The 21,643-nt window shown below is 48.1% G+C and overlaps 1 protein-coding gene across 1 annotated transcript in view; it reads left to right on the forward strand.

Annotated features, from left to right (window-relative positions):
* Positions 1-21,643, forward strand: part of Galnt18 (polypeptide N-acetylgalactosaminyltransferase 18) — a 328,098-nt gene that overhangs the window by 159,457 nt on the left and 146,998 nt on the right. Inside the window, exon 2 of the mRNA XM_010615263.1 lies at positions 9,544-9,736. Within this exon, the coding sequence (XP_010613565.1) occupies positions 9,544-9,736 (193 nt within the window). The remainder of the gene's footprint in view (positions 1-9,543; positions 9,737-21,643) is intronic.

Here is a 21,643-nt window from a genome sequence, read left to right on the forward strand (position 1 = left end):
CAGAGTGCTGTGGTGGGAGAGGAAGAACTCAACCCAATGCTGTAAGCTCTGAGCTGGAGGATGGGGCCACGAGCCACAGAATGCAGCCACCTCTTGAAACTGGAAAGTCAGGAAGCAGATTCTCCTTAGAGCCTCCAGGAGGAAGCAGACCTTCTGATACCTTCATTTTATTTAATCCAGGGACATTCACACATCATCCTTTCAAAACTATAAGATAGCACATTTGTGAACTCTTAAATCACTCTGATTGTTGTCATTTGTTATAGCAGCCACAGGAAACTACATTTGTGATGAGTCTAAGGATTTGCTAATCTCTTTCTGGGGTCCATTATCTCCCTTACTCTTTGCAAGAAGCTTAGAGGAATTAATATGATGATTCCTGCTCCACTCATGAGCAAGCTGAGCTCCCAACAGGTCACACAGCCAGTCCAGGGCAGAGCTGATCTTAGAGCCCTTTTGTTGCCTGATGGGGGTCCCTGGGATCTTCTTTCCAGGGTCATGGTGTTTTGAACAAAGAATTGGACAAGACATGCAGAAAGGGCAGTGAGGGTGTATGTTTAATTGAAGGCATGAAAACATATGATGTAGAGGGAGGGTGAGAGGGGCCTATGAAGAAAGCTCACAGCACCCCGAGGATATAGGGAAAGAGATCTTTTAGTGTCTAACATACCTGGCTTGGACCCTATCTCATGTAAATACGACAATGGGAAGACTGTCCTATGAAAAACCCACTTGGCTTCATGCCAGATGCAAATTGTGCTATTAAAAAGCTCACCTGTCCTCTCCCCAGATGTAAAGGAAGGGTCTTTGGATAGGTTGTGCCCACATGTACATGAAGGATTGATCCTGTGGCTAGTGCCAGATTCAATGAAGGATTAGGAATAATAGCGTTTTTTTTCTGATTGGTTCTATGAATAACCCCAAATTCAGATGAAGGATTAAGAATTCACTTTCTTATTGCTCCTGTGTGCAGTGCTCAGGAACTGTAAGCCTGGAGTCAATTTGGGCCCAGAGTTTCTCTTTTTAGGAAGCCTCTCCCTCAGTCAGTTAGCCATGGGTTTCTGTAACTCCTGACACATTTCACCCAGTTGGATGTTCTGTTTGTCCCTGGGTTAATCCGACCATAAATAAAGTCCTTGCGTAGATGGTCTTAATGGTGTAGGGCTGCTTCCTGCTGATGCATTCCAAGCCCTTTCCGCTCAGATTTTTTATTTTTCTTTTCAGCAGCTCTGAGGATTCCTGGAAGAGGGAGTCTTATTACTGGGGGCTGCTGGCAAAAGGCCTTGAGCTCCTGCTGGGATGCACATCCAGAGGCAGAAAAGAGGGGACCCCACCACTCAAGAGTAGTTCCTTCCTTGCCCTTGTTAGCGCTCTTAACATATCAAAGGGTGTTTCATGGAATCTGGAAATTTTCCCTTGGGAGCCCAGCCTCTAAAGAGGTATAAGGACTCCCTTATATCCCCAGGTAAAGCACAAATGCTGACCCCCATCTTAAAAAGGGAAACAGAGGCTCTGGGGCCTGGGGGTGTGTCTAGGTTGGAGTGGAGTCTCTAAAGTTTCCTGTTTCACTGGCCAGCCTGTTTCCCATGGGCCTCAGCCCCTGACTTTGGCTGGGACAGACACCAAGGCTGGGCATTTGGAAGAGGAATCCCTCGGGACAGCAGAGCAGGCAGCCAAAGAAGCCAGTGGGCAGGAGTTTATGGAAAGCCAAAGAGAGAAATGTATATCTCTGGACTTTCAATTAGCCCTTCTCTTTTGAACACAGGATGAAGTATGTGCCAAGGCACTTCAAGAATTTAAAATGTTCTAATAGTCACTGAAGTGAGTAGCTGAAGTGGATGAGGGCTACAGTAAGTAAATTATACCCCAGATGAGCTGTTTTGGCTGCAGGGGGAGCGGGGTTCCAGCTGGGACATCCAGTAGCCATGGCCTGCTCCCTTATTTGATGCTTAGCCTTCACCTTCTCAAAAGCTGATGTGACAGTGACCTCTCCGTAGCAGCCTGGTGGTCTGGAGATGTGACGGGATCTGGGTCCTGCCAGAGACACTGAATGGCAGACCCAAGGTGGGAAGAGAGGGCCTAGAGGACCAAGAGGCAGGCCTGTCAGTCTGTCCCCCGAAAAAACCTCCGACAAGGGACCCCACTGCCTGGCTCAGGCAGCTGCTGGGACTTGGACCTCCTGTCTAGTTTCTCCCACCTCTGTCACTGGGTTCTGGATCTTATCGTCAAACTCCCAAAGCTTCTGCTCTGCTCACAGCCTAGGGGAAGAAACAGAAATAGCAGCGGCCACAGGACTGGCTGCAGGCAAAAGTAGGCCCCTCTCCCCACCACCCACCTCACAGCCTTCTCAGCGGTTGTGTCTGCAGAGAGAAGGACATGCAATAAACTGGAAAAAACCATGAAACAAGAAGTCTCCATCAGTTTGCTGGAAAAACATTCCCACAGGAGCCCAGACTGAGAGCACCACTTCCAGTGCGCCCATGGTCCAGCCAGGGTGAGGGGCTGGGTTCTCCATAGGTTGAGCTCACACGATGGCTTTGTCTGCCTTCTGGGCAGGGCTTGTCCAGTCTGGCTGCCCAACCGTGAGGTGGGTGCCCCAGACCACAGTGGCCTCCAGCAGTGACAGTGCGGTCAGACCCCTCCCATGCCTTGTCCAGGGAGCAGATTGGGGCTGGGTTCCTGCTTAGTAAGTGCTCTTGGCTGCAGACTTTCCTGCAATTCCAAGAAGCCACTGATACCTTTGAGCTTCCATCTGCAGCTGTGGCAAGAGCTGGAGAATGGCTTGGCTCCAGACAAGGGGATCTCTAGGGAACCGGTCACAGAGGAGGAGAGTAGGCAGGCAGAACAGGTCAGGGCTGGCAGCATTACGATGTCTATTTCACTTCAGAACCCATCTTTCCACTCTATCCCGTGGTTTTGACATCGTCAAGAACTTAGAGCCAAAGACAACAAAACCAGCCCTCTGCGTGCATTGCACCCTGAAGCAGGACCCTCATGCAGGTGTTCTACCTGCTTTCTGCACCAGTGGCTTTGGGATCCTCAAAAGCTTGGGCAGGGTATCCAGGTGTGCTCTCTGCAGCTGGCTGATTAGCCCTTAACAAGCAAGGCTCAGGGCTATGATTTTCATTGCATTAACTGCTCAGAGCTTCTCAAGCTTTTTCCTGAGCCCTTCTCTCCTGTCTCTGTGAATTAGTGTGGAGACTGTCAGGATGGATCCGGAATGCTCTGTTGTCAATGGACTGTGTCAAGCTCAGTGGGAATATCTCAGAGACTGTGTTGTGGCATTTCCCAGACCCACTATATGATCATCCGTAGAACTTTCTGGAAAATGGGTCGTGTACGATAACGGCTGAGCATTACTGTAGGGAAGCAGATGAACTGAAAGCTCATCACTGCATTCACAGGGGCCTGCCTAGGACAGCGACCTCCCCACAGCAGCCTGGTCGTCTGTTCCCATTTCACATGAGAAGAAAATGGAGATGTGAAGGGTAGATGTCCTACCAGAGACACCGAATGGCAGGCCCACGAGTGGGAAGAGAAGGGACCCCCAAACATTCTGGGAAGAGGACCAAGTTGAGCAAGTGAGAATCAAGATATACTCTACAAACACAGGGGAAGGCACAGGCACTACCAATCTGCAAAATTACTGGCGTTCATGGGGCAGGGTCCTGGGGCTCCTGGCTGGGCCAGGAATGCTCCTGTAGTCATTGGCTGGAGAAGAGATAGGGACCTGGATGGACACCAGGCAGAAGCTGTTTGCTGCTGCTATGAAGGCATTTCCAATTTAACAGTTGGTGCACACCAGTGTGGATCAACCAAGTAGTGTCCCAGGGCCCAGGTTTCTCAAACATGTTTCTAAGCCACAAATTTCTCCCCTCCCAGGTGTGTCTTGGCCCATGCCAGGAAGGTGGGTCAGAAGGAGTTGTGGGTGAGCTGCAGTGTTCTCTTATCTGTGATGAGAATGAAGAGACCTCCATCCCAGGGGATATGGAAAGGCCTGGCCCCACCACCTGGCAGAGACAATACAATGGGACTGGGTGCTGTCTACTAGGGGATGTGCTACAACAGTAAGGTTTTGCAGTGAGGCATCCAATATCAGCCTGCATTTGGATCTCAAGTAATACACTTTGCCACTTTGGACAGGATCGCTGTGATGTTTGCGATGTTCGTGTGTTGGACTGTGGGACTGGACTGTGGGATGCGTGCTTGTAGTTTATAAACTGTTTTCAATTGCTATGGTGAATCCCTTGCCTTTCAGCCTTGCAGTGTTAATCGTGGTGCTTTTTCTTTCCCTATCCATTGGCTGTCCCAGGGCTGCCCAGGCCCTCTAGCTCTGGCTCTGGTTCTGTTTCTTTTGTTGCAAATCTGCACAGCCTCTGTCCCATGACCTTAAGCCTCACAGGATGCCCTTTCCTGATTCTACATCTTTGCTCTTATCTGCCCCTTCCTTGGCCCCTTCCTTGGGGTGCTCTACCATACAGTGAACTCACGGGTTTCCTTTATTCTTCATGGTCTCATATAAGCTCCCCTTCTCTGGAAAACCTTTCCTGCACCACCTCCTTCCACCTCCAGGAATTCAGTGACGTTTATAGATCCTTCATTAGAGTGTTGATCACATTCTCTGTACGTTGCCTTTTCCACTAAATCAGACACTGCTAAGGATAGGGACCATGTCTGAGTAATGATATTTCAATTCCCAGAAGTAGGCCTGGCACAGAATAAACTTGCTTAAATATGTGTTGCTTACTGTTTTCAAGCAGGATGGCTATTGAGCACTGAGATCCAGCCATGAGAAGTGCCACCCTCAGGAAGTTCCTCTGGATAAACTGGCCACGCTTCAACTCTGGGTGCTGGCCTAAAAGGGTATCCTGGGGATGAGTAGGAATGACAGGTCCCTGAGTTCCCCAGGGAGAGTTTCATTGAGAAATGACCAGAGTGAGAACCAAGTCAGACCCTTTTCCCACCGATGTCACAAGTGCCGGGAATGCTATGCTGAGCACAGGTCCATCAACTGCGCCTTCTCCCTTCTAAGTGTGGTCCGTGTCCTCAGAGGGGAGCCCTCCCCTGGGAGTCGGCCAACAAGGGTTCTGTCACCAGCACTCTGGAGACCAAGGAGACTCAGAAGCATGGACAAGCAGCGATGTGTCTGCCAAAGCTTTGGGGACATCGCAGAGCCAGGGCTCGGGGAAGGAAGGGGACACCTGGCTTGCTCCCTGGCCCTGTGCGGCTGTGTGGTTTAGGATGGATACTCCCTCCCAGAAGGCATCCAAAGTCAGTTTTCTGGAAGCATTCATCTCTCCACATGGCTGCCCTCTGTGCCTAGGTTTCTTTGAGGACGGATGCTTGGAGCCTTCGGTGGGCTCTGATTCTCAGCCCTTCTGGGTGACAGGAGGAAGACTGAGTCACCGCCTTTCCCTTTCCTTCTTTTTCCTCCTTCTGCTTATATTTTGGGGTGATTACTCTGTGCATAGTTCTATATCGGCTTCTTGGGAGAAGTGCCAGGAAATGACTTGATGTAAGAGATTTCCCAAGGACCCCTGGGGTAAGCAGTGTAGCTTGTCCTCCAGGGACCCAATTCCATGGAATCACTGAGAGTGCCCCGTTAGTCTGTGCAACAGCGCACAATCGTTTGCTTGGGTGAACTGCAAACAAAATGAACTGTATGCTTCTGAATCTGCTTGATCAAGCATCACTGGCCTCCCCTTCTACCTGTTGTCCCAACCTTCAGTTCTCTTTTGTCCCCTTGGAAGGGTTCTGAGAATCTCTAGCAAGCAAGCACTTCTGGACTCCCACTGTTAATTTTACTGATACTGGTGAAGCACTTAGCAATCACTGCTGTGAACTAGGGACTTGGCATAGAGCAAAGTAACTCCCCCACCTCACAGAGCTCACAATCTATTTGGGGAAGACACATAACAAGCAAGATTAAATATATATGTGCAAGGCAATGCTGGAAGGGGACTGACTGTTTAGGAATGTGCAGAAGAGAAAACCAGTGGCCTTTGTGGGTGAGCCTGAAGTATTGGAGGGATTTTATCTTTACAGGAGGGAAGTAGAAAGCTGCTTCTGAGTCCTGAGCAGAGGGTGAGGAACAGGGTAGTGGCTCCCTCCCAGACCTCCTCAGGCCACATCCTCCATGGTGAGTGGGGGAGGTAGAGGGAGGCCTTCCGCCTTGGTATCACACACAGGCCACTCGGACCTGGCATGTGGCTCTCTGGTAAAGCAGCCCTCTCTGCTTTCACTCTCATTTTGTTTCTCCCTGAGGCCCAGAGGAGTGGCCGAGGTGGGGAGGGCTGGGGTACATTCCCCCAGATACTCTCCTCCGATGCCCTAGCTCTTCTGCTGCTGAGGCCACTGTGTCCTGTCAGTCTCTGCTTGAATGAGTGCTCCCTTGGGAGCCTTCACGCCCTAGATTTATGCTTCATCCAGTAGATGTACCAAGGTAGGTCTAAGCCCCAGCAGGAGCCTCAGCCTGAGTCCACTCCCAGGAGCAGTCTTGCCCCAGGGTGAGATGATCTAGGGTGTAGCAATCACCAAATATGTCCAGATATCCCTGGGTCCTGCAGAGCACCCAGCCCAGGCACTTCTCTGAAGTCTTCTTGGCCCGTCCTTCACTGTGTCAAAGATGGTCCTCTTGCTGGACAACCACATAGGTCTACTTTCTTATTGCAAAAGCAAGTTCAGTCTGGGGCTGATTAAAGGGAGGCTGCTTGTCTATGGAGCTTCTTCATCTGAGGGCCTGGATCCGTATGTGTCTTTCGGAGCTGAGGACCTCAGGGCAGGACATCTTCTTCATCTGAACTCAAATGGGGGAAAGGAGGTTGTGGGCTTCCTGCGTCCTCAGCTGCTAGCATTTATCAAGAGCTTACTATGTGCTAAGCTCCTCACCTAAGAAGTCAACTGTAGTGTAAGGAGTAGGACTGACAAACTGTCTCTCAAAGGACCAGGTAGGATGTATTTTCAGTCTCATGGATCCCATGGTCTGTCATGCCTACTCAGCCTTGTACTTATACCTCTGTAGCAGCTGTAGATGATAACAGCAAAAGGATATGCTGGTGTTTCAACAGAGCTTTATTTTGAAAAGTACATGGTGGGCCCTGGACCATAGTGTACCATGTAGTGCAGAAGAATGAAAGTAGAGTTTGGAAGAAGCCAGGCATTTGTTGAATACCTTCGATGAATGTGGTGACCTCGGACTTGTCATTGAACCTTTTCATCTTTCGTTGCCTCACGTCTGATAACTAAGTATCATGAGCTCATTGTTAACTCCTTTATTTTAAAATGATATCTCCAGCCCTTTGTCAGAGCCACATATTGTGCTAGAATAATCAAAGACACAATAGGACTAAGACAGAGGTGTTCCTGCCCTCATGGAGTCCACACTCATGAGCATATAGAGAGATAAGGAAACCTTACATCACATAGCACAGTACTTGGCTCTTGGCAAAAATGCAACAAATATTACTTCCTTCCCACTGTGGTGCTCTTTAATTCATCATGGAGGGCCCACTGGTTTCAAGTTGTTGCTTGCACCCATATGGAATAAAAAGCTATGGACATGTGGTGCTGTAACTCAGGACTTCAATGTGTTTGTAATACATTATTATGCAGCACAGGCGTAATTGTGAATCATAATTTTTTCATTAACTGATCTCATTTTACTTGGTAATATCCATTTAGGCATTTGAGAGCAATAAAACTACATTTCTTTTAAATATTATATGATTCATTTGGTTCACTGATTTAGACTTTTACTACCTCCCATTCCAAATGAATGAGTCGTATGTCTTTTTAGAGATAACAAGGACCTTCAAGATCGTGCAAGCCTACACTTCCTTCAAGCATGCCTCAGAGGGGAAGAGAATGAACAAGTGTACCCCAGTTCTGGGGTTGAGTGGCCAGCAGGCCCCCACACATCTGAGAACCCTGCTTTGTCTTGGAAATTTGCACATAGTTTGTATTTGTATTTCCTCTATGGATCCTAATCTGTTTGATATGTCTGCATTTCCTTTTATATCTTTAAGGAAAATTGATGACTTACTTAATATCCTATGTTTGTCTTTTGAATTATTCGAATACCACCTTGCTGTCACACAGAGGCAGTAAAGGTCAGTGGTCAGATCTGGGGAGAGAGACTGCCCAGGATTGAATAAACTTCCTGTCCTCTCCGTGCCTCACTTGCTTTATCTGTGCAGTGGACATGGCCTGAGTGACATGAGTTATTAGGTGAGAATGCTTAGATCAGAGCTGAACTCGTGGAAGAGGCATATGCCCCCCTGGGCCCCATGCCACAACTAAGAGGACCTTGGCAGATGCCCCATCCCTGCCTCTCTTGATTCTGACCTCTCTCTGCTTTCCTGCATCTCTGTCTCATTCAAGTCCCTGGCTCCAACCCTAACTTATTTCATGTAATTGTAAGCATGGAAAGTGCTGCCCAGTAGGCTAAGCATCTCTGTCCAGTTTCTCTGATTTCTGACTTTAAATGGTTTACCTAGGCAATAAATTCAAAAGTCTCAGCCTATCCACTGTCTGGCAAGACTTATATGTTATCCCTTACATAAAAGAGAGATTTAAATGGTAACCCTGATTATGTTTGATTGTACACCTATTCTGAGATATATGCTGATTTAAATGCTTTGCATACATTCTTTGATGTAATCCTCACATCTCAGGGCCGTGGGCTGGGAGTGTATTATGACCCCCAATTACAGGTAGAGAAATTTCAGCTTAGGGAAGTTGAATGTTAGCTGTGGTTACCTAGCTAGTGAGTGGTAACAGGATTTGAATCCACAACCTCTGCTCTTCCAGCTAACGCCCTCTCCATGTTTGTGGGCTGTTCCTGGAAAACTGTGAGCCATCCTTGACCTGGGGCTGCCTCCATGAAAATCACAGGGGTCAAAGGGGCATTGCTGGCCTGCATGTGGATGGAGGGTGGCTTAGCTATCCCTGTGTACTGATCCCAGCGGGCAGAGTTAGGTTAGAGTCAGGAGCAGCAGGAAGCAGTGTGGCTGGGGTGATCCCAGTTGTGTGCCTCCCATGTGGTGGTGCCAGGGAGCTCTCAGCGGGACCTGACTTGGAGAGGGAGTTAAGCCAACCAGAATTGGGCAGAGGACAAGACCTTAGCTAGGAAGACTGAGTGGGAGGCTGGCTCAGGAGTAGCAGAGAACGGAGCACAGGCTGGGGAAAGAGAAGCAGCAACCCAGTTGAAGGATGGGGGCCAAGGCCACTGGCGAGAAGACAGATAGGAAAGGAGGAGGCTCTGCCTTGAAGTAAAGGGGCATCAGGCTCACATCCACCAGCTTCTCGGCAGACCCTGCCAGGTGTGTTTCTGTATGCTTTGTGTCTAGTGGTTGTTGGCTGGATGAATGGGTAGATTCATAGATGAATGAATTGGGATGCACAAACATGCCACCCTCCTCTACCTGCCAGTGAAGGGGACAAATTGATTTACCTGAGAGACTGCTGTGAAGAAAGGAAAGGGGTTGTTTTGGCACAGGCAGGGCTACATGTTGACTGCTGTCTCCTTGTCCCTTCTTTCTCCAGAAGCTCCTGCCAAGCCTGAGGAGGCAGAGGCTGAGCCCTTCACAGACTCCTCACTGTTTGCTCACTGGGGCCAGGAGCTCAGCCCTGAAGGCCGGCGCGTGGCCCTGAAGCAGTTCCAGTACTACGGCTACAACGCCTACCTCAGCGACCGCCTGCCCCTCAACAGGCCCCTACCGGACCTCAGACCCAGTGGGTGAGCAGAGGCAGCGAGCGGCCCTTGGTGACATGCGTGTGGGGAGATGGGTCCTCGCCATGCTAGGGACAGAACCAGGTTAGGGTGTTGGGCTCTGGGTCCCTTTTCTGCTTCAGCCAGGGCCTGTGCCCTTAGACTCAGTTTTCCTGTCTGCGGAGAAGGGGGAGGGCTCTCTTCCATGAGAGGTTTTAAGGATTGATTACTTAATTTGTTCCTTAAGGGTACTAGAATCATTTGCCATTCCCTTTAATATGTCATTTTAACCCAATTAGCTGCATTTTTATGAACAATTATTTTTCTGTAAATTAGTTTTTTTTAAGTACATCCATCTTCCAGGCTAACAAGTCATTACACCCGACAGAAAAGTCTGTCTTGACTTCCCTCTTTGTTACACAAGGATGTTCCTTTAAGGTTCAGTTAGAATATTTATTATTACTCCAAATTGTTAAGAATGTGGGCACATACCACAGCTGAAAAATCTCATTAACTTTTGTGAGCTCCCCTTCTTTGCCCCTTTTGCTCCTCATTTAAAATTGTTTCTTAAAGCTCCAAACCATAGTGAGCTTCTCTCTGGAGTTTTGGGGTGGATCTTGCAGCTGGGTTTGGTGGGTGTGTTCTTTTAGGGACAAGGATTCAGTCCTACTCCATAGGCATCTATTGAGCAGCTGCTGTATGCTATATAATTGAGTATATTTATTCCCAGCCCAGGGAGAAGCCCTGGCTGGGCTGCTGGGATGAAAGAGTTGGGAAGCCTCAAAGGGAGAGGAGTGAGTACGCACTCACAGAAAGACCAATAAGTTCTTATGATGTGCCAGCATCATTTAGAGACAGGGACAGGACAGGGAGCAAAACAGGAGTGCCTGCCTTCACAGAGCTTGCATTCTCATTGAGTAGGAACAGACAATGAACAAAGCAAGTCAAACAGCTTGAGTATCTACTGGTAGGAAGTGTGACAGAGCTATGTAAAGGGGGTGAGGCAGACAGAGACCTCCTGGGGTAGGGGTGGGAGTTGCTCATACGTATGGGTGGTTAGAGGAGGCCTCTGTCATCCCTACAAGGTGACATTTAAGGAAAGACCGGGAAGAGGTGAAGAATCAAGCCAGAATCAAGTTTTTCAGGGAAAAACTGTCCAGGTAGAGGGAATGGCAAGTTCTATCCTGAGGCACTGGTGTGCTCGGCCTGTTTGAGAAAGAGGAAGGAAGTGCACGTGGCTGGAACAAGATGGCAGGAGTTGGAGATGAGGTTAGGGGAGCCATTGAAGAAGGTCAGATGGGACCATGTTTCTCAATTTAGCTGCATGTTCTACTCATCAAAAAGTCTTAAAAAAAGAAAATCCCAATGCCACTTCTAATTGTATGAGAGTTTCCAGAGTGACTCCTGGGGTCCATGGGTACTGTGCTGGATGGGGCCCATGTGCAGCCCAGGTTGAGAATCATGGACAAGGGCTCTGTAGATTGTTGGGAGACGTGTGGCTTTTACCTTGTGAGGGGGGCATCCAGAGAGTAACATGTCAGACTGTCTCTTTCAAAGGCCCTATCGCTGTTGTGCTACTGGGCTGGGGGCAAGGATGGGAGAGGGAGCGCAGCAGGAGGCTGCTGAAGACTGGGGAGAGGCCACAGGGGTGATGGACATGGAACTGAGACATGGGGAGGAGCGGCCTTCCCCAGGCAGGTCCTCTGGCTCCTGAAAAGGCTTTGGTTGTGACTTTGGTCAACAAAGAGCCATGGATTTTGCTGGCACAAAACACAGGCCCAGCTCAATGCATGAAATTCATCTTTGTTCAAAATTAAAAGGAAAATAAAAAGGAAGCCATGGACATGGTGGACCTTACATGTAGGATCTTGCAACCTGCTAGAAAAAATAACTGGTACTGACAAGGCTGGGCTTGTTGACACTGCCCTTCCTGCCCAGGCCACATCAACATGCAGTAGAGACAGGCAAGGCAGTGGCATCTCCTTTCCACTCTGAGTCGAGGAAGCCAAAGAGCAAAAGCGTTATGTCCGAGGTAACAGTCGCACCAGAAGCCCAGCTGAGCCTTAAACCTGGATGCCAAGTACCTGGCCTTTGATGGTGGCCCACAGCTGTGTTTATTCTGAGAGCTGTTGCAGCAGCCCCTTCGGCCTGCGTTGAGAGGGGTGCTCTGCTCCCTGTGACTTCTAGTGGTCCATCTGAGAGAGGAACCCTGCCAGACCCTGGGGTCGGAGTTCTGCAGCGTCCTCCTACACTGCTGGAAAGCAGCAGTCATCAGAATAGGACCTTCCTTCCACACAGAGCTTAACAGACGGGGGGTTTCTGTACCTCCCTGTGGGGCAGGTGTCTGCTGCCAGCCCCTTTCTTACCTACCTAGAAACACTGACTCTCCATGCAAGCAGCGAAAGCTGAGCAAGTGGCTTTCCTCGTGGCACCTTCTCTTTGTCCGCATACTTGGGAGGCCCAGTGTGGCTCTACTTCATCCCCCATCCCAGACACACACACACACCGGTGGGAGAGCCATTGGCGGACCACCTGAAAGAAGTGTGTGCTGGGTAGAACAGTGACTTCCTTCGTCTGGTAATTTCCATAAACATTCCCGCCTTGCTTAGCTCATCCTGTTTAATTCGTATTGGAAACATCTTTCCAATAACTTTATTCCCATCCTATTTCTAACCTCACTGGCAAATATTTATGTAGCATGAGCCATGATTTCAGGCAAGTGTTTGGTTCTCTGTTTACATTGACTCTGACTCTTCAAAGTAACTTGCTAAGCAAGTACTATTATTAGTCTCTGTTTTATAGAAGAGGAAACTAAGACTCAGGGAGATTATATGCCCAGCCCAATGTGGCAGAGCTAGGATAGAAAGCCAGGCAGCCTGCCCTGTAGAATTTTGTATGTAACCACTGAGCTATATACTGCCATGAGCTGTGTGCTATAGCACTGAGTGTTGACCAGTTTGGGAGGGATAAAGCGAAGGTCTGCTTTGACATTTTGAGAAAAAATTGCTTTAGTGAACATCAAGCCCATTACCAAGGCTCAGGGTGGTGTGGTAGGCATGGCGGATGTTGGATCAGGACAGAAGTTGATAGGAGCAAGCCCCGCCTTAGCAGCAGTCTCCAGAGGAGTCTTGCCCTGTGGCTCTTGCTTCAGCCTGGGCCTCTGGGCCTCCTGCTGCCTCTTCCCCTAATGGGTTCCTTGGATTCTGCTCTTTGATCTTGGAGTTCTCGGTTTTGCGACTCTAAATTCAAGCCCTAGTGTTATGCATGATGTCATCCTGAAGGAGAAAGTGGTTTATTCAGAACCCTGCCCTTTTCCCTTCCCGTTGCCCCTGGATGGTCCTCTACGTTATCTCCTTGCTGGGTACTGAAGATGTGATCTGACCCACCTAGTCATTTAGCTGAGGGGAAACCACCTTGTGCTCAGTGCCTTAAACACCGAACAGGCCAAAGAGAGAATGAAAAAAGTCATTCAGTTGATGGCTAGGCATCAGATCTTCATCCCACAAACGATGAGCACCCAGTGTGTTCCAGACACCAGCAAAGCCTCAGACAGGCCAAGCTCCTGGAGCCCACACTGAGATGGGAATCCAGACTAAAGAGAGTGGGAGGACAAAGCAGGTGACCGGGAGACTTGCTGGTGACCTCCTGGTACCCTGGGGAGGAGTCGTCCTCACAGGCTTCCAGCAAGGCAGGCACGTGGGCCGTCACTTCGTGGCCTCTGTGGCAGAGAGGCAGCCTGGAGAGTGGCTTCTGCAAGGAGCTGCCCACTGACAACTTTCACTGCCCCTCCAAGGGAAGGAAGGACAAGGGTATAGGACACAGACACTCCCTCAACCCCATCTGTAAAGAGAAAAGACAAACTTCCTTTCCTACTGGCCTCGGGAAATCAAAACTCCACTCATACTCCTGGCCACTCATTCTCCTGCGTTGTTCTAACAGGAGCCCACAGCTCACAGGCCACCCTGGGAGACAGGACTTCATTAGCCTCCTGTGTTGACCCTTGTGGACCTCCTCCATGAGCGGTCTTCAGTCTGGCCAGGGTGTGCTTGCTTCCTTCCTGGGCCTTAGGGTTGAAGGTAAGAAATGCCACATCCCAGCCAGTTGCACTTTTCTCTGCCCTCCTGTTCCCAGATGTGGGCCCCAAGCACTCCATATCTTCCTCCTCCTCTTCTCTCTTCCTCCTTATCAGTTGGCTCTAAAATAACCTGGGAGGGGTGGACAGAAAGAAGAAGCATCCCGTCTGGACTGGGGTGTTGACCACAGAGATATGCATGGTTATCAAAACTCATCTACCCGTGCCCTTAAGAGCTGTGTTTGACTGCGTGTAAGTTCAGTGACAACTTTTTGAAAAATGAAGGTGTGAGAAAGAGACCAAGGGAATCCTTTGCCCATGGGATGGGGAGGGAGGTTGGAAGTGACATCTTCTTGGAAATCACTGAAAAGACGGTTGTGAGTTCTGGGAGAGGAAGTCATGTGGGGTTGAAGCAAGCTGGCTGGCATGAGGTGATGAGGGCAGGTGGGATTCTACTTCAGGGTCAGAGATGTCATGAATGTAACCATTGGTACTGTAGGCTAGAGCAACAGGCTTACACCACATTTTTTACTGCAAGCTATGGTTGTTATTTCCACATAGGGTATTCAGGAACATCTAAGCCTGCTCTCAACGGAACTGTGGGTATGGATGAGAAGGAGGGGGCTATGTCTCAAACTCCAGGTCTGTGATGTTGCCATGTCAACTCTGTGGCCTGCCTCCAGGGTAGCTCGGGACAGAGCCCCCAACATGCACCACCTCCTCCTCCTTGCTGGCAGATCTTTAGAGGCTTCAGAGCCTTGTCTCTTCTAAGGACTTTGTCTTTTTCTCCTGGGGTCCACGAAGTTCATGTCCCTCTTTCCCAGGGCTTAAAATAGACCGATTCTTGTGTTAACAGATGGGCTAGGATCTGGAGCTGGACCAGCAGGGATTTGTAAGGGGAATTAGACTGTTTCCTGCCACCCTAGGTGGGAGCCAGTGAGGGATGGATCTACACACAAGCTCAAGAAAGAATCTGGGGCTGGAACTGGAGGGATCCTGCACCAGCATCAAAGTGGGAAGGAGTGGGACAGGATGAGAGCAAAGGTAGAATACACCCCATAGCCAGAGAATGGGGTTCAGCCAAGATGGCTATTGGTGTTTGCTGTCATGACTATGAGCTTTACCATAGGTTTGTATGCATGGACTGGAGCAACATGGGGTCTGGGTAAACAAGACTGTCTTACTAGTTTTTTAATTCATTAATTTTATTGGTACATTTTAGGTATACAATATTGTGACATTCATTATTGGGAATTTGTACCTTTATATAATGTACCTTGGTTCCTATTTTTCCCCATTCCTCTGCCCTCTGTTCAATCCTTCCACCCCTTCCTATTTACAAAGACTGTATTTTTTTTATAATGAAGTACTACTCAGCCATAAAGAATAAGAAATTAGAGATATTTATAGCTAAATGGATGCGCATTGAGGCCATACTCTTAAGTGAAATAAATAGAACACACATGGGTAAATATTGAATAGTTTCTCTGGTGTGAGAGACTGAAAGTATAAATAAGATCAAAATGTATAATATATTGTGAAATAGGAAGAAAAGGGGCAATGGGGAAGGGGAAATGGGAAGGTAGGGAAAAGGAAAGAAGGGAAAGGAATAAATTTGACAAGATTGTTTTAACAGTGCACATTCTAGACAGATGTAGGACATGTCTGAACTTCAGAGACCAGCAGGGCTGACTTTATGGGTGGGCAGGATAATGGGCCCTAAAGATAGTTTTATCCTAACCACCAGAAACTGTGACTATGTTATACCATGTGCAAAAGGGAATTAAAATTTCTAATTTAATGATTTAAAATAATAATCCCGGACTACACAGTGAGCCCAGTCTGGTCAGAAGGGCACTTCAAAGTGAAGAAGGAGGCAGGACCAGAGACGTGGCTATGAAACAAAACTTGATGGCCCCTGCTGGTTGTGAACATGGAAGGGAGCCATGAGCCAGGGAATGCTGGAAATTCAAGGTGAAAAAACAAATTCTCCCCCTGGAACCTCCAGAAAGAAACCCCGTCCTGCTAATGCCTTGAACTTCTTGATCTGCAGCATTGTGAGATGACAAATGTGTATTGTTCTAAGACATCAAGCTTGTCATAACTTGTCACAGTAGCTATACTGGTACTAGGAAACTCATACAGCATATAATTTGTTGCCCAGGATCTATGGCTGGAAGGGCTCTGCATTTGGTTTAATGCTTTGGTGTCACAGTATCAAAATTCTTCATAACATTCTGGTAAGAAACACCGCAACTTCCTTTTGCATTGGGTCTCCCAAACTATGTAGCTGGTCCTGGGGTCAGTGGGAGTTAGGACTGCTGAGGGTCTCAGAGTTGCTGCCGTGGGCTAACAATACACAATAAGAACCACCCCTTGCTCACCTACTGTGTGCCAGGTGCTACACCAATGCTCACTTTTCATTTTCCCTTTTAACCTTATTCTCATGTCTTTGTCATATAGTTATTATAATTCTTGTTTTATTTAGGAGAAATTGAATATTTGCAGGATTAAGAAACTCATTCAGATAAGAAATTAAAAACCTATCCAAGTTCCTAAAAGTACTCAGAGACAACCACTTTTTAATGTGGTTCTTGTGACTTTGGAACTCTGCCTCCCACATTGTCCCATCTAGGTGTCCTCTTAGTTTGTGGTCTAGACTCCAAAGAAAATGCAGAGGTCTGTGAAAGGTGTGTCCTCCCTGAGGGCAACCTGAGGACAAAGGCATAAAATACACATTCTTGGTAATGATTCTGCTGTCTCAAGGAAAATGCTAACTGCACAAACACAGTTGGGGGGAAGCACTGTAATTAAAGCACTCTGGGAAAGTACTTCCAGTTCTTGTTAATGTTAAGCTTCTTATGGGCTGATAATATGATGTTGCTGTTCTTAAAGGAAAAATAATCTTAACTGTATTAATAGAATATAATATCTTAAAATAAGGGGATGATAGGTTTTTCTACTCTGCGACTCAGATCATAGCTGTGGAATGGATTTTAAGGGATTCAGAGGAGGACAGTCCAGGAGAGGTTTTGTTTATTAGAGAGTAATCATTAAAACCTGGTTTCCTGAACTCTAACAAACTCTGGTTTGTTAATGGGGAAAGCTACAGCAAGTCACATGGCCTCTTTGTGCATTGGTCTTCCTATAGCTAATACTTTACTTTGTGTATGTATGTGGTGGGTACTAGGGCATCAAACCCTTGGGCTTCACAACAGCTAGGCCCATGCTCTACTACTGAGCTACATCTCAACCCCTTTTTCATTTTATTTTGAGACAGGGTCTCACTGAATTGCCATGATTGGCCATGAACTTGGAATCTTCCTGTCTTGGTCTCCTGAGTAGCTGGATTGACAGGCTGGGGCCACCATGCCTGGCTGTTTCCAGTTAACTTTTATTATCTGGGCTTCTGGGGAAGAGAGCATAACTGTGACTTACCTATGTGAAGAATTGTATGGACATGGAGGACAAGGAGGACCATGCACGGGGCATCTATCCTGGTGGCAGATAAGAGTAAGACCAGGTAGGCACTGAGGGACAGATCAGACTGAAGTCCTTGGAGAGTGATTTCTCCCAGTCCCAGAGATCTTGGCATCAGAGACTGTGGCCTGAGTTAGGCTGTGCTGCAGAAGAAGAAGGCTACTTCAGAGCCTTCCTTCCCTGGCCCCAGCAGATCTATGGGGCCTGCCTTTCTCTGCCTTAGAGAATTTGCTCTGCTCCTACATTTCTCAGATCTTGTTGCCCCAGGCCTGGCCTGCTAACCAGCAAACTCACCACACTGGATCGTCCGGTCCCTAATGTGACTTTTCCACCAGAGCCAGCTGACTTTTGTCCCCTGAAGGACTGTATATTTAATTCCAAGAACTCCATATTCTCTGGATCTCTGAGATGTTTTGGGAACAAATGGTCACCTTGCTTCCTGTGGTTGCTGAAATTATAAATGATTCTTTTCTGATTATTCTACTTTAAAAATTTATATTTATTTACATAAGAGAGCCTTTCTTTAAATTGATGAAATTACCAGAAAGGATGTTTGTTGAACTTTTGCCACTGTATGGGAGCTGAATATTTCAATGATTATGTGTGCTTGACAGTTTACCTTGTCAGTGGTTCCTGGGCCAAATTCTTTTCCTAGACAGGCTTGACCCATTTCTCCTGCTATGCACAGTGGAATCTCCCAGTTCTCTTCCACATCTGGGCCAGAGGTGGTATCTTGCCAGGTTCCTGAGGCCCCAGCTACACTAAGTATCCCCACTCTTCCCCTCCTTCACCCCTCGGCTGGCCTGCTGCATGATCTAACCTCACTGCTCAGCCAGGCAGAGAGTAAATACACAGCCCAGTGACTCCATCCTGTCATGTCTTGGTGGAGTCCGCCCATAGTGCTCTTGTGGCCTGAATTCATTCTACTGCTCATGAATTCAGGTGTTTTTTCATATGTCCATTGACAGACACCCAGCACTTTATACTGAACATTTACCATGCGCTAGGGATTCCTGGTGTGCCGACAGGTCCTGACTAGGCGTATCGCCTAGCGCAGACCCTGATGTCTGTGAAATAATCACATATAAGCATACGTTGCAAGAGCATGCAAGTGGCATGAACTAGAAGCAAAGGAGCCTGTGAAGGTATAAAGGGAGTTGGATTCCAGTCCAGGATATGAAGTGAGCCTCTCTATACTGGGCTGTCAGTGTGTGTTCAAGGAATGACAGACCAAACTTTCATACAGATCACCACAGGTGCGTGGGTTCTTTGCAGGAAATGCAGCCCTATGCTCACAGTCAGGCTCAGAGGTGGGCAGAGTGGTGCAGGATGTCCTGGACAGATGGCTCAAGTCTTTCATCCTCTTTGGTTCACTTCTGCCATGTCTGTGGCAGTGACCCATATAAGCCACAGAGCAGAAAGAAAATACAGCAGTACATGAGGAGTCCCCAGGATCATTTATCGCAAAGGCAGAAAGTTTTTAGGCATGAAAAATACAGTGAACATTTATAATTTTTTTAAATTACTACAATAGAAGACACATTACCATTAGTCCCCCTCAAAATACTCCCTCTCACTTCGAATACACTTATCCCATCATTCTGGTCCCTTTCTGAGCAGTACTGGAAGTTTTCTTTCATGAATATCTTTAGTGGCACTGTTATGGTTGCCTTGTGTCCTGAACTGATCCAAAATGTTTGCCTTTCACGGTCATCTTGACTTTGGGGAAGAGCCAGAATTCATACAGTGGATGCATAAAGTGGATGAGGACATGCCATAATGCTTCTGTGAGCCGGTGTCTCTGTTAGATGGCTCTCAGCAGCACGATTCACCTTATTTTTGGTCATTCCTTATAATGGCACTCACAATGGAAGACATTCAGAATTGCTTCAGAAAGTGGCAATAACAATGAACGAGTGAGTTCAAAGTAAGGAGGGAGGACCTTTCAGGGGGATTAAGGGCAGTGTGTCTGCTCCTGTAATACATTTTTTAAAAATTTAAGCCTTCACTTTATGTTTTGATCAACTAACTGGGAAGCAATTTCAGGCTTTTGGTGCTCAATAGTGTTCATTGCATTTGTCTGTGCTGTCCTGCCAGGCATATCATCTCCTCATTTTTCATGCAGAATTGGCAGTCTGGAAGCAAATTCTCCACTTGGCCCCTCCCACAGTGACACTGCCATCCTGAATGTACTTCTTGTGGGCCTGGAAGGGAGAGTAAAGATCATCATCCAGGAGACGTGAGGATCATGGCCTTTGGAGTCAAATGAGCCAGGCTCAAGCTGTGAGAGATACTTACTATCCTGACTCTGTATCTCTCATCTGTGAAATGGGGATAACTTGCCAGACAGGATTGTAGAAATAAAATGGGGCCCCTAAAGTGTCTTTACATCTCTTAGCATGATGTGTGGCTTATTACAAACAACAAATGGAAATGTTTACCCTAATTATTTCCAGGGATTCTGCAGGGAGTCCCTGAGCAGGAGCGGCAGCTAGCACAATACAGTCTCTCAGCACCAGAGGTTGTGGAGATGTAGACACCCGTGAGAGGGAGAGATAATCCTGACCATGTTCACACCAAATGAGAGTCCCTGATGCCCCTCATCCCCAGGAGTCTATGTAATCTGGAAAGCTCTGATAGAAGCTAGAAGTGTGCCCAAAGGAGTCCAGGGGCAGATCATGTGTGTTCTGTGTGTGCAGGAAGGGGGACAGGGGCTGGCGTGAGGACACTGTTGGTCCTGAGGAGCCCAGAAGGCTCCTGGTCCTCTTCGGGCCAGATTGGCCCCCTGGGTTTGTGCCCAGATGATTAATGGCACATCTCAAACTTATATGCTGACTCTAGCTCAAGAAAAAGGGGCCAGGATGACCCCCTTAGGGAAGTGGTCACCTGACAATGTCCCTCACTTTGTCCATGTGGTCCCTCTTCTGCATTCTGAAGAATGTCATGGCTGGACCTTGTTCTCAGTTTGTGCTGGCAGACAGACCCCAGTTCATAGTGTACTCAGTCTCCATGCTGGAAGAGGTCGGCCTTGTCCCTCCTACTCAGCAGGGTAAGCAGCCTCAGGAATCGTCCACTCTGGTGGATGAGGTCTAGACCTGGTGAGGTTTAGGGGGTTGTGGATCTGCTCTTCCAATAGAGGCTTCTGCCTGGCTGCTGTCTGCTCCTTATCCAGTGACTCGGGCCAGCCTTGGTCTCACTTCATCCTCCACAATTTCTCTTCCTCCTATAGGTAATGACCTGGATGCTCTTTATATAAATTTCCCTCAGAAACAACTCAAAACCATTTGGAGTAGCTCTGTGGAGAGGCTCCCCAAGCTGATGTTCCTTGTCCCAGCATCTCCTTTTGGGAGCAGAGATCAGTAACGTGGAGTGTATCATGACCATCAATTCCAGCTTATTAGACAGCCCTATCACTCCCCTCTTACTGATGCCTTGTTTTTATCTCTAGTGGAAAATGGCTTGACTTTGAACAAAAATAAAAGTAAAAAGGGGGCATTTATGGCTTACTTTTACAGAAGAATGTGCCTCTTCTCAAGTGAGAAAGAGCTCAGTCTTTACAGTAAGGTGTCCTCCAAGAGTTTAAATGCGAGAGGGCTGGTTACACCATCCAGCTCCTTGGGTCCTTCACTGCAGAAGTGATTGGAGAAGCGTGGGGAGCAGGGGCAGCTGTGCAGGACAGGCAGGAGGGTGGTTCTGGGAGGGCGGGGCAGGGTCCTAGCCTCGGACAAATGTGGCCTGATTCTAGGGAATCTAGGTACTGGGAAAACGTCTCTACAGATGTGATGAGACTATGGTGCTAGTGCTGGGTTGACGGGGAAGCCGGGAGGATTGCGGAGTGGCCACACGGGGCTTGGTGAGGAGCAGTCCTTGGAGGTGTGTTCTTGTTGCAGACTTCATGTAGGCTGCAGCAGGAAGGTGTCTGTCTCTAGTTCAGCACCCTGCAGGGATGGGGCTGTGACCAGCAGGAATGCACACGTCTTACCTAACATGTTCCTCTCCTCTCTTCACCCCTCCTCTCCTCTATGTGCTCTGTTTCAGTGTAGAGAGGAAGAACCATAACCTGTGTTTCCATGCGGCATATAAGTGTGGCTTCAGGAACTTGAAAGGGAATTTAGCTAACAAACCAACAGGATGCCTGCTGTTTGCCAGGCACTGTGCTGTGCAGCGGGCATGCACCGTAAGCAGGGTTGATCACTGCCCTCCCGAAGCTTTGGTCTAGTCTGGTCAATGTGGCAACGAACTGACCTAGTTTGCTAGGGACATCCAGTGCCGACTCTGGGAAAATTCTGGACAAACTTGGATGAGTTGGTTACCTTTGTTATGGCTTAGATCTAGAATGTCCCCTAAATTCTCATGTGCTCAGAAGTGGGGCTTTGGTGGGG

The sequence above is a fragment of the Fukomys damarensis genome, unplaced genomic scaffold (genome assembly GCF_012274545.1).
Source record: "Fukomys damarensis isolate Sample0158 unplaced genomic scaffold, DMR_v1.0_HiC HiC_scaffold_16, whole genome shotgun sequence".
Lineage (NCBI taxonomy): Eukaryota > Metazoa > Chordata > Mammalia > Rodentia > Bathyergidae > Fukomys > Fukomys damarensis.